Source organism: Melanostigma gelatinosum (genome assembly GCF_949748355.1).
Source record: "Melanostigma gelatinosum genome assembly, chromosome: 20".
In the NCBI taxonomy this organism is placed as follows: Eukaryota; Metazoa; Chordata; class Actinopteri; order Perciformes; family Zoarcidae; genus Melanostigma; species Melanostigma gelatinosum.
Window position 1 is genome coordinate 12,566,176 of NC_136653.1, and position 12,847 is coordinate 12,579,022.

Below are 12,847 nucleotides of genomic sequence, written 5' to 3' on the forward strand. Positions count from 1 at the left end.
TCAAAGTGTTCTGGTGTCACACCAACCTCATCTGTCCATCTGTGAAATCATTGACTCTGCTTCAATTACATTTTTTTTTCTAACGCGATTTAATTATTCATATACATTTGTGTAAGTTAGCCCACAAAATAACATTCAACATATTATTCTAACCACATACCTAAATTAAACAAATAAAGCATGATTTGTATTTTAACCCGAGGTGTCAATAAAAACAACGAGAAAGCTATTGGTAGAACTCTGAACAGCTCTATTGCTGTTTTGCGTACACCTTTTGAGATGGTCACTAACTTCAGCTCGTCAGTTTTTGTCCACCTGACAAGTTGCGCGAATGCCTCAATATCGGATAATGAGGTAAAAATCACACCCAGTGTGACATCAGTCAGCTTTATACGACAGCATATTAGGGCCAGTGTTGGTGAAAAAATAAATGATTACGGAGCCGGGGGAGGAGGTGATAAAAAAACTTTTTTCCCAAGGTTAAAATTGTAAATTCACAAGCAAAAAGAAAGAATCTCTTATACTGTAGCGGCCTGTTTTTACATCCATCCATCCATCCTCGACCAGTTCATTGATGGGGGAGCAGGGTATTCCTTTGCCCGGCAAACTCCAAGGACATAGATTCATCATAATCTGTGGTTCAACAAACAGTGATGTTATATTCCTTTTTTGTGGCGTTCTCACTTCACACTGACAGTTGGCCATGGTCAGTGTGTAATATGGTACCTCGGTGTGCTCGGACTAACGTCCTCTCGATGGTTGTTATTTCAGTGCTAGCTATGCTGAAATAAGACACGCCGTCAAGTAGTCAAAAAATAAGTTGTGCATCTCTACTTTCTTGTAACGTCTACAATATTAGTTTTTATTTGTGTCCATCAAAGAACATAGACATGTATCTGTCAGGACCTTGACCTCGCTCAGAGGCCGTCGTCAGAGAAACGATTGTAAACAGCAATCTTTATGAGTCTGATTGGCTAAATCCGATACAAAAAACATACAACAGGTCTAACATGAGGATACAGTACAATGCATACCGATGTCAGCATTATGTTAATGTAATAAAACCAAAATATTGTGTGAGAAAATGTGTTAATGTATCTTTCAGGACCTTTGCTTCGCTCAGGGGTAATCCTTACCATAAAAATATTACTTTAGGCGCATCGAAACATTTTTTTTTATCATAAATTTATGACTTTAATCTCGGAATATTACCCCTCTCCCCCGACTCTATAATTATAATTTTTTTGTTGTCTTTAATGGCCATAATAAATGAGGATATTAAAGAAAAATGTAGATTCTGATGAGTTTTCTATGATTTTTAAACAGATATATTAAAATGTATCCTCTATGGACACTATAAATCCTGCTATCAATGTAAAGAGTGAGATGTAGCACTCTCTCATTCTTTAGTACTTCCCTGTTATTTCCCCTTTCCCCAATTCATTTTTACTGAATGTCACAATTCCCCTGCGTTGATTGAGATCACCTGTTGTGCAAGGTGTGGGGGACAGGCTGCTAATTAAGAATTGACAACAGCTGGGTGTAGTTCCACTCTTGGCCAATCAGGGTGTGAAGAGGCCCTTTCCTTCGGGCTTAAGACAGGTGGGGAATTACACACTGAGGGCATTCGGATCCTTCCTCGCCTTAATGCAAACCTCCTTTGCCAGCCAGATATGTTAGTCTTCAACAGAGATTATTAGGGAACGCCTTTTTCCACTACGTGACCTGCGTCAGTGCAGACCTTATTTCTATTTGCCAAGAGTTTGTTTTTGCCTCACGATAACCTTACGCCTGCAGGCTTTATCTGGTTTATTTTATAAGCCTCCTTCATATGAACTTCCATTATCAAAGAAAAGGCATTTCTTTATTATTGTAAAGGCACTTGCGTGATTTTTTTTTTTTCTCCAAGTAAATATTTCTGTATTATGTGGTTTGGGAACTAGTTCTCTGGCTTCTTCCCGATCAGCTGAAATCGGGGGAATCAATACCGCCGCAGAGTGTGTGATGTCTGCGTGTTTTGAATTTTGTGTTTGTGGCAAATTGTGTCAATTCTGTGAGAGGTAAAATATCACAGCAAAAAATCTGAATGCAGCTCATATCTGTTCAGAAAATATCTATATTTAAATACTCTAACAATCAGTTGCATCCCTACTAAAGACGCAGTGTGTGTTTTGTGCTGTTTCAACATATACGGTTATGCTAACGGTGCAAAGAGCAGCACAGCGAACACACACGGCATGTGAAGGAGCTCCGGGGAGGTCGAGACCTTCTGCCAGTGAAGAATCAATGCAATTACTCTGTATGGCTCTCCCCATCTGAGATTGGCCCGCAGCCATGTTCGAAGCAGCACCAACACCCGACGCGTGTGCGCTTCTACATGCCTTTCACAGTCCAAACATCCCGTGTCACAACAGGAGTTAAACTCCTGTCGCTCCCTAGAATCACCTTGTCGTCCCCCTTGTCGGACGAGACCTTTCGCTGCGTCCTCAAACACACTGATGCGTTCAATTTATTCATGGGAAAGGAGAGGGGGGGGACATGGCGGGAGCGCTGAATGTTTATGAGCACTAGAAGGTGGAGGGTTGCTCTGACTCGGACAGACAATGCAGAGAAAGCGTGGGAGGACCAGAGGAGATGCCAGGGTGATGGATGAGAGAGAAGTTCCTCTGCTCACCCAAGTTTGGAAAGGAAGAGTTTCAAAAGAGAGGCGAGTTTACCGAGACCGGGCCTATAAATAACGACCCTGAGGTGGAAGCTTCTCTGTTTAGTGTAAATGAGTAAAAAAAACATGTTTGGAATAGGAGACATATTTTTTACTTTGAAGCTTATCAGGCCACAATTAAATGATAGTGAAACAATAAATAAATCCAGCCTTAGGTTTTCAAAAGCAAATGATGACGGCAGAGTGACTTTCATCTTTGCCTGGCTTTCTGTTTTGCTCCATCGGTGAAAGCCAAAAGGCCCATAATCCTCAGATAAGACTACTAATCAACTAATACCATGGACAGAGAGTAATCTCATCAGCCCACTAATCACCTCTCTGCCTCTAGTCTACATCTAGACGTTAACACACACACAAACTAAAACACCCTTCCATGTGTAAATGAAGTGCTCACGGGGGACATACAGCGCTGAGCCTGAGCGCTGTAGAGCGCCTGCTGCAACATCATTGTATTTGGGGTGACATTTATCCGTCTTTCACACACACACACACACACACACACACACACACACACACACACACACACACACACACACACACACACACACACATTTACTGGTTTGACTCTGTTCAAAACATGTTTTTTATGACTGAAGCTAAGAATCTAAACTGTCTATTATGGGATGAATCTAGACTTCGAAGCTAAACACATTCAATTTGGAATTCAGAGGCATCCACATTCATCTTTTATGGTTCAGAACTGATCCGTGTCACCAGTTCTAGTGAACAATATTCCTGAACAATATTCCTGTCTCGTTTCTCCGCCTGTCTTTCCTCCAGCTCGTCCAAAGTGCTCCACACATCAACGCTGACACAAGCAGGTGAAAAAATGGCAACACGGCGCATTTGTGATAATTAGTAACTTCATGCCTGTACCTTGGTAACTGTAGAGATCTCCCACGCTGTTCTGGCGCGTAATGTGCTGCCAGTAGGCGCTGCGTGGCAGGGAGATGGACTTGGTTAGCATCTCTCTGGGGTGGATCTGAAAGAGACAGAACGCTTACAATGTATCTCAGTCAGCCACTCGCAACGCGGGGGGGATTGCTCTGAGCATGTCGGCAAACAAAGGGCGCTCATAATACGGTATATTGCAGGTTGAATGTCGTGTTTCCAATCTTGAATGGCTGTTCGGCGGGCGAGATGAGGATAAATCTGGGACCGTGATGTTGTTGTACCACTGAATTATGTGTTTTAGACTTTTATTTGCAGCTTTAAACTAAAGGCTTCATCTTAGAGCCAGACTGCTGCTGGAAATATATTAAATACGTCAACATTTTACAGAAACACCCCGAGTAAAGCGAGTAAATCTGCATTTTCTCAGTTTAACGCGTTCTGCAACTGTGAGTGGTCAGATTTGTGTTGCTATCTATGTGATTTATAGAGCTGAGGGTAAATGCTGCATTTGGAAATCTTCCCAAGTGGTGGGGTCCAAGAGCATGGCCATATGGTCAAGGCTCATCAAACACTAGGCAGGCCTACATAAATAAAGAATACAGATGATAGCGGAGAGGAGGAGGGGGAGGAGGAAGGACGGAAGGAAGGAAGGGATGGACGGGTGTTGTGATAGAAGGAGGGAGCGGAGGCCAAGACTGTGGGGTGTCAAGAGGGCTTCTGGTCCATGGCAGCTCTTTGGGGAGAAACCGGGGGCAGCAATACCTTGAGAGAAGTGTGTGTGTGTGTGTGTGTGTGTGTGTGTGTGTGTGTGTGTGTGTGTGTGTGTGTGTGTGTGTGTGTGTGTGTGTGTGTGTGTGTGTGTGTGTGTGTGTGTGTGTGTGTGTGTGTGTGTGTGTGTGTGTGAACATCTTATGTGAAAATCATGATTTATTGCCTTGGTTTCTAAAAATAATTCTGTGAACAGCCTCAATGACATGCTACTGTAGTTTGATCAGCCTAAATCAAACCGACAGCCAAGAAACCATTGAAATTCAAAGAAAAACACATTATTTATGTTTGCAGATGCAGTCTTTGTACAAATGGTTCGTCGAGCATCACGCGCACTATGCATGCGTTAAGTAATTATTCCTGGAGCAAATGCATGCTGACACTTGCGTGCATTATTAGCTGTTTGCAATGTTGGCAGTGCGAGAATAAATGTGATGGCCTCATTGTGAGCTGCTGTGGGAAAATCAGATAAACAAGCAAAATGTAACAAACGTACCTGGGAACTCTTCTCCATCTCCTCCATCATCCTCTCGTGCTGCTGGGCAATGGCCAGCGTGGCCGAGTGGACCCGCTGGTAGATCATCTCCCCCTCCCGCGTCTGGAACGTGAACAAACCCTCTCCTGTGTCACACATCCTGCGCCAGGAACACACACACAGAGAGACAGAGAGAAGTGCACACGCTTTGATCGTGCTCACTCTTGGATTGCTGATTTACAAAAATGCATGGTTGAGTGTGCGCTTACAGAGAAGCACATTGATATAATACCCCACTGAAGTCAAACACACACACACACATGCATGAGTAGATACAGTACACAAACAAAGAGACACATTCACAGAGGCACTTGTCACTTCAGTGCCTGAAGGGCTCTGCAGCAAATGCTGATATCCTGGGATGTTTCAATATTCAAAGTTGCTTTGTTAAAGTTTTTATGACATTTCCAGAACTTTTTTTTTTTTTTTTCCTCCTCCCACCGCCAACATTTCAATCACACACACACACACACACACACACACACAGAAAGACAAGCTCTTCTCATGCGCACACACACCTTCCGGACTCAAAAGTGAACCAGGTGGAGTCTCGTCCGTATCTGCGCAGCGAGCTGAGGGGCCACATGACGAGTTTGAGGCGGGCGTTGTGGATGTCCCACAGGTAGATGTTTTCATGGGTGATCTGCATGGTGCACTCCCCGTAGATGTCCAGGTTGGGAGTGGGCATTAGGTACACGTTGAAGCGTTCTGGAAAGATCCACAAACTAGGATTACAATAAGTGCAATAAAAAGTGAGCAAACTGTTTTCCTGGCGCAGATAATTATTCTTTCCTTTTAAAGATTGACACCAGAAGTAAAGTGAAAGATGAACCACCGAAATTGAAAAATGTGGGTTGTAGCTGTACGTCCTACAAGGGGTTGCAGAGAGCCTGATTAGGATAAAGGATCAATTCTTATGGATTATTCTTCACTCGCTGCTATGTGAGATATGGAGTGTCTGAGGGATGCATGAGGCAGGGAGCATGAAGCACATGGCTTCTAAATCATTTTAATATGTAATGTTTCTACAATACAAGCACCTTGCACCATTTTAGATAGTCAGCTTTTTTTTGCATGCAATTATCCAATAAGTATCTGTAGTTATACATCGTAACAATACACTCAATTGATTGTACTTCGCCCTGACTCACTCTTACTTTGTGGGTTTTTTTTTATCCGATGTGGCAAAGAGTGGCGTACAGCAACCATACAAAAGGTACAGCACTTTATCTACAGTGGGTCTAATTAGCCGTGCAGTGAGCTAGACTGGGATCAAGGAGCCAAATCTGACCAGTCACATTAACTAACCCTCTGAGGCAGACGAAGAGAGCGAGCGAGTTCTCCATCATCTAAATTAGTTCTCACTAATTACGCTTAATGATTGAAAATAAGTATGTGTCTGCAGTGGATAGAAAATGTCATAGTGCCGCGTATTTTTAGGGACGGTGAAAATGAACTCTGATCTAATTATCGGCCCCTGCTGTTTGGGGAGGGCTACTAATTGAAACATGGGTGCAGGCCCAAGCCTCTTGTTTCATTCACTCATACAGACAGCAGACCCGACTCAATTTGCCTCCGTAACACACTGCTGCTGTATGAGCGCAGGAACTTCTGCTGCAACGGAAGTGAGCGGAATAGTTTTTTGTCACAGTTCAGTCAAAAACTTGTGTGTCTTTTTGTAAAATGAGGCCAAGTTATGTTGAAGAACACGATTTCCCCTTGCAGTGACATAAAATGGGCTGGAATGACGTCAGATTATTTTCAATTTCTCGCCCTTTTACAACTTTTAAACTGCTCTTCTTTGCCTTTTTAATTTCCTCTGGCGAGTTTACAAATTGCACAGACAATGAGCTCCACTGTGATAGCAGTGTCCTGTTGTCTCCTCTCTTTTTTTCCATTTCCTGTGAGTGGAATATGTGGGGGAAGCACATTCATTTCACGTGGCTTTAGGAGCCATAATCTCATTCATCTCTGTGACAAGCTTCATTATGAGGGAAGCCAGTGATGCACAGCACTTCTCATTAGGGTTGGAACAGAGCCCCGACCACAGCCTGTGACCTGTGCTCTAACTCACACACACACAGGTTTCCTTCAACACACACACACATCCGAACTTCCTTCTGAAGTTGAACCAACATGTGCTAATGTAACTAAAGACTGTAACACGGGACTTCGGAGCAGATATTGACAATAAAATGTGGCCCTTATTAGCCAGGCCTAATTGGACAGTGGGCGTTCTGCCCCTCTAACCCTCTGAGGACTCAGTTGCATTTAACACATACGGGCCTGGGCTGCGACCCCTAACTGCTGGTGGCGAGCCGAGTGTGAGAGATTGACTCTGAATGGCTGCCGGTGGTAGCAGCGACTAATTGGGCACTCACCGTTCTGCTCCCGCTGCACCCCCGCTGCTAACAGGTCTGGCTCTCCCAGGCTGATGTCGTTGAGACGGCTGCCCAGGCACTCCACGCACAGCAGCTTACACCATTCCTCTGCATCCAGCTCTGCACACAGCAGTACAGCGTTAAGGCATGTCCACCATTAAACACACACACACACACACACACACTTCCATATCCAACACTGCAGAGATAAGAAAACACAAATCATACCACCACAACTGCGCTGCCTTTTTAGTGTGTTGTTTACACATGCACATAAATCACCCAAGGAATTTCAGAATAAAATGCTGCATTTACAAGAACACGAGTACAGCTAACAGTAACCAGGGAGGGCAAAAAAAATCAATCTGATCAATTCGATGCAGATTAAAAGAGGAGGTGGGTTCAGCAACAGCGACGGGTGAAAGATGGGTTTCTCCTCTCCTCCTTTGCCAATACTCTCTTTCAATGCCGTACAATACGTCTGCTGGAACAATACGGCCACAGCAACAATGGAAACTAGTGATCCTCTGCTAAAAATAGACTATTTCAACAGAATGAGCTGGTTAAAGGAATAAGCACACTTGTATGCTTATTTGTGGAAAGTAAGATGAAAACATTGATGCAGTTAATGTTTGTATGTTAAATATAAAGCTAGCACCAGCAGGCGCTTAGCTTAACACGTCTGGAAACGTGGGGAAACAGAGAGTCTGGCTCTTTACAGGGGCAACAGATCTGCCGACCAGCAGCAGCTCATCAATCAACCCGTTATTTCTTGTTTTGTTCAATCAATACTTAAACCGTTGGGGGGTTTTTTACAGGGGTTACGGCTGCTGGCAGAAGGCGGTAGTACCGCACATGTCGACATGAGAGCAGTATCAATCTTCTCATCAAACCCTCGGGCAAGAAAGCAAATAAAGCAATGTGGAAGTATTACTTTAAGGGTTCACTGCATTTTGGAGGAAATCAGAAGAATTGTGTTTAAAGCAGCAGTCTTGGTTTTAGGAGCGGAGCTCTGTATGGGGAGTTATATCTACAACATGTGACAGCTGGCACCTAAAGGGGGGGGGGGAGGGCATTCATTGTAAGACTGAATGTTTTAATCGGCGGTTAAGTTGAGACAAATGATTTCATGTATCAAATCTGGAAGTCTGTGTGGCAATCTGTTGTTTGTGGATGCCAATTAATCTTCCTGTTAAGTCAGAAAACAACACTGTTTACAATGGCGAGGATTTCTAATTGTCTTGTGTGAGCTTTTGGTGAGGGTTACTGAGGTATGAAATGAGGCAAATGCCAGAGTTGGTCATCTTTCGGAAGCTCCTTATCTCCCGGCCCTGTGGAATTCTGGGATATGTAACTATGGCCAGTGATGTGTACAGAGACGCGTTTGGAAGCACGGGAACCCTGTTTCTGTGTCTTATTAATCAAGCCAATGCATGCTTGTGTAATATGTGTGTGGAGGAATTTACACTTCTTTCACTTGAAACTTGTGGGATGACGGCTGACAGTTTGTCAGATCAACTGTCGTGTCCATTGGGACAGATCTACACAACTTTGCAGGGTGAAGGAAAGGTCTGCTGCTGCCTAAAGCACCTCATTCACACAAAACGAAAAGCTGAAATACAGACGCACACAAATTTAAAGACAGCAGCTCTGCACTTTAGCTCCTTGCTCATGCCTCCCCAGATTCAGCGTTCTCATTCACAGTTACCACGGCCTCTGAGTGCCTCTAAACTCCCACACGTTTAAAGGCCACTGAGTGGAAAATTGGCTAAACAAACACTTCATCCGCACAGAGGCAGCCTCGCTAGTGTGTGTGTGTGCCATGCATGAGGAAATACCGTAGAAGGATATATCTGTGTGTGTGTGTGCGGAAGTGCAGGTATGTGATGGTATAAGATGGAGTCACGTTTTTTTGTTGAGTGCAAGAAAACAAAAAGAGGATGTTAGAGTGAGAGAATATGGGAGACGGGAGTCTTTGTTTTTCTTCATTTCAGACATATATATATATATATCATACGTATATTAGATAACATCATGTGCACCATGTCTTTGGTCCTGATTCAGCTGTGGAAAACGAGGAGTTGACACATTATTCGCACTCTCTATCTCTTTATGGTGCATATTTGACAGATGCACCCAAAACACACATCTGTCAAAATATGTAAGATCTGCTACCGTCTTTTGTTCAGTGTTTCATTGATTATTTAAAGATGTATATCAGGAGATCATCATGAGGCCTAATCTCTTTTTCTTTTAAAAAAACAGTCAAAACTTTGATTATTTTTGGCTACATTAGATAAAAATCATTAACGTCGTGCATTTCTTCGTACTGTATGCCCACACTGGGAAATGAAGGGGTATAAATGTAAGGGGCTTCCAGATCGTGAAGGACTATGATAGGTCACGTACACAGGGTGATAGAGACATCCATACGGTGGTGTGAGGGAGGGGGGAGGGGGGGCTGTGGGCATGGAAATGAGCCAAGAGAGTGAAGGAGAAGTGATCATGGGAAAGTAAAGGCGCTTCTCTTCGCTCAATAACATTTCCCCCCTGATGTTTACTGCTGCCCACATGTGCGCACACATCCACGAGGCTGGAGTTAAGTGGGAGACGTTCATCCTCGGTCTGTGTAGCGCCAGCACATTAAGGTGCATCCGCCTTATCTAGCCCCTGGCTACCTCTACAACCCAGCTCCATTTATTTGCACCTAAAGAACAGGCTGCTGAATCTCAACCGACCGTGTGCAGATGATGTGCCTCTTTAGCTTCGTGCCCACGTATTCGAGGCAATCTCTTTTGTTACAGTCCGTAATTGGGTTGCAAACAATGCCCAATATAGTTTTTCATACCTGCGGTATGAAAATCAATATTTCGGAACAGATCCTCCCACTTCTTAATATAGCGGCAAATGAGCATCACTTGGCTAAACTCCAATTCTCCACAACCTCTTTCTCCCTCTCTCACTCAAGTTGATTCTTCCTCCGCTTCTTGAGAAACTTTTTCGCAAACCACCCTTCCACTTCTCATGCAGCATATCCCTCCACACATTCACGTCTTTGTATGCAATAAATAAAAAAACAAACACCCAAGAAGTCAAAGCATTCCTCTCTCCTCCACTAGTCTGTGGCTAAAAAAAAAAGACTCATTTGAAATCTGAATTTGAGGAAAAATGGCACTTACCTGATTCACAGGCGAATGTCTTGGATGTGTCGTCACAGAAGATGATCGCCACAGCGTGCTTTTTTGCCTCCCGCGGCATCCGGGTGATGTTCTTTATGTTATGGAGCTCAGTGATCTAAAGAGGAAGGGGAGAGTGGCAGCAGCACATTACTTTGAATGAACACAGCCAGGAGCAGCAGCAGCAGCAGCGCCAGCAAAAGGCTTAATTGCCATCTTGCACCGACTTCGCTGAAAGTGCAATAGTGGTTGGAGGCTCAGCATATAAAGGATGGCAAAGTAAAACAGAAATGTGGGCGATCTTAAGGGATGGATAAACAATGGCAGTTCTTTCACGCTGATTACAAAAAGCCTCTTTTTAAAAAGTAAGAAATCATCCACAGTGTCAGCTCGTTGCAGCACAGGGCTGGCTGTAGTAGTGTCATGCATCGCTGAAAGCACTTTATGAATAAATGTGACCTGACGCTCATATTGTATACACTGTGTATCCACTGTTCAAGTGCCTCCTTGAAAGGGATTTTCCAGTCAATAGCTTGGTGGTGGTTGGGGGGGGGGGTTGCGATCAAAAGCATCTAAATCACTTTACCAGGATATTGATCGCGAATTGGGGAAAAAAAGAGGAGATTACGTTAAATTGAATATCAGCCGCATTTACAGGCCATTTTGTTCAACAGTCTCCTCTGTGTTCACTCTGCCTGGGAGATAAGGCCCATTACATTATTGTAGTCCATTGTGTGCTAACTGTGGGCCCTTTGCCAGACTGTTGGAAATGAATGAGCTGGGCTCACTGCCCGTACAGTAAAGCTTGACTGTTTCAAGTTAAAAGCCCAGCCCTCATAACGCCCGCAACATATGTGGACTACAGATTCCTTTGTTCGATAACACTACATGTTGTAAATTTCCCCTCTATTGTCAGATATCATCTGCTCTGCATTCAAGTTACATAGAGAGATTTTTTTAAAAGCATGAAATAAAAAGAGACGAGGCTACGGATAATGAAGGTTTTCCATTCGTAATTTCTTATCTAGTATTAGTAGTATTTAGAGTAGTATCTAAATATTTGATACGAGGTGACTCTTTTTTTTTGTGAGGATACAGTATGTATTTGTCCTCGGGCAGACCATTCATACATATAATTGCTACAAAGCAAGCATCAACTGTGGGAAATTCTGAGCCATGAATTCCACCAGCCATTCATCTCTGTGTGTGTGTGTGTGTGTGTGTGTGTGTGTGTGTGTGTGTGTGTGTGTGTGTGTGTGTGTGTGTGTGTGTGTGTGTGTGTGTGTGTGTGTGTGTGTGTGTGTGTGTGTGTGTGTGTGTGTGTGTGTGTGTGTGTGTGTGTGTGTGTGTGTGTGTGTGTGTGTGTGTGAAGCCATGTGTCTAAGGGAGCGATTTGGGTGCATTCCCAGCCTGAGGCGCTACAGTCCGAGCAAAGTGAATAATTTGTGATGAGAACTTATTCCTCATCTCTCCTCCTCTTCCCTCTCCATCTTCCTTCTTCTTTATTCAAAGGTGTAAATTAAATCTCGTATATCAAGAAGGCTGCATTCAAACCGGATCAGGTGCAGTAAAAACCGCCAGTCCTCCCATTCCTTTTGAATGTGGGTCGTGCGTTGTTTAGGCTACGGCTATGGGGACTGCAGGGGATGCTGGGGAAAAAAACTCAGCGGCCTACAGCGAAAAAAAGTCCACTTTTAGAAAAAAAGCATCCCGCCGTGATCCTGCTGTGGGCAGTGCTTACAGTTATATGCTAATGTCAGCTTGCTAACATGCTTACATTGACGATGCTAACGTGATGACTTTTAGCAGGTAATCTTAACAAATGCTGTCTCTCTCAGTTCAGTGTGTTGGCATCTCAATCCCCCCCAATAGCTGTTGAGACGTATCACTAAAAGGCATTGATGTCAACCTGCTGGTGGCGCTAGAGGATAATTCAGAGTCATTGCATCCAGAATGTCTGTACAAACATTCATGGCACTCCATCCGATTGTTGAGATATGAGTCCCTCTAAAGTGGTGGACCAAGCAACCGACTGCACTAGTGTGACTAAAACCATCTGCTTCCATGTGGACATACTGTGTTTCGGCATTTAAATACAGCTCCATCTCTCTACTGCAGCTGCCTCTGTGAGGAGCTCGAGAAGTGTAGCACACAGAAAAAACTACTTTTCACAGGGCTGGAAATATTGCTAAAAATATTCAGGGATTGTTTTACTGTGTGGACCAGCGCCTCCAAGACAGAGAAAAAGACAGAGAGAGATAGAGAGTGGGAGTAGGAGGGGGGGACATGGTGGTATAGAAAGCCAATCCCCCTTTGTGTTGATTCTGTAAATCAGCCACCAGTGCAGCCTATTTCCTCCCAAAGCACTGCA

The 12,847-nt window shown here is 43.9% G+C and overlaps 1 protein-coding gene across 1 annotated transcript in view; it reads right to left on the reverse strand.

Moving 5' to 3' along the window:
• The window catches only part of dok6 (docking protein 6), a gene marked incomplete at both ends in the record, with an annotated part of 40,702 nt that overhangs the window by 4,517 nt on the left and 23,338 nt on the right, over positions 1 to 12,847 (reverse strand). The window contains 5 exons of the mRNA XM_079292593.1: positions 3,599 to 3,704; positions 4,881 to 5,019; positions 5,438 to 5,627; positions 7,301 to 7,420; positions 10,480 to 10,594. Of these exons, the coding sequence (XP_079148719.1) occupies positions 3,599 to 3,704; positions 4,881 to 5,019; positions 5,438 to 5,627; positions 7,301 to 7,420; positions 10,480 to 10,594 (670 nt within the window). The remainder of the gene's footprint in view (positions 1 to 3,598; positions 3,705 to 4,880; positions 5,020 to 5,437; positions 5,628 to 7,300; positions 7,421 to 10,479; positions 10,595 to 12,847) is intronic.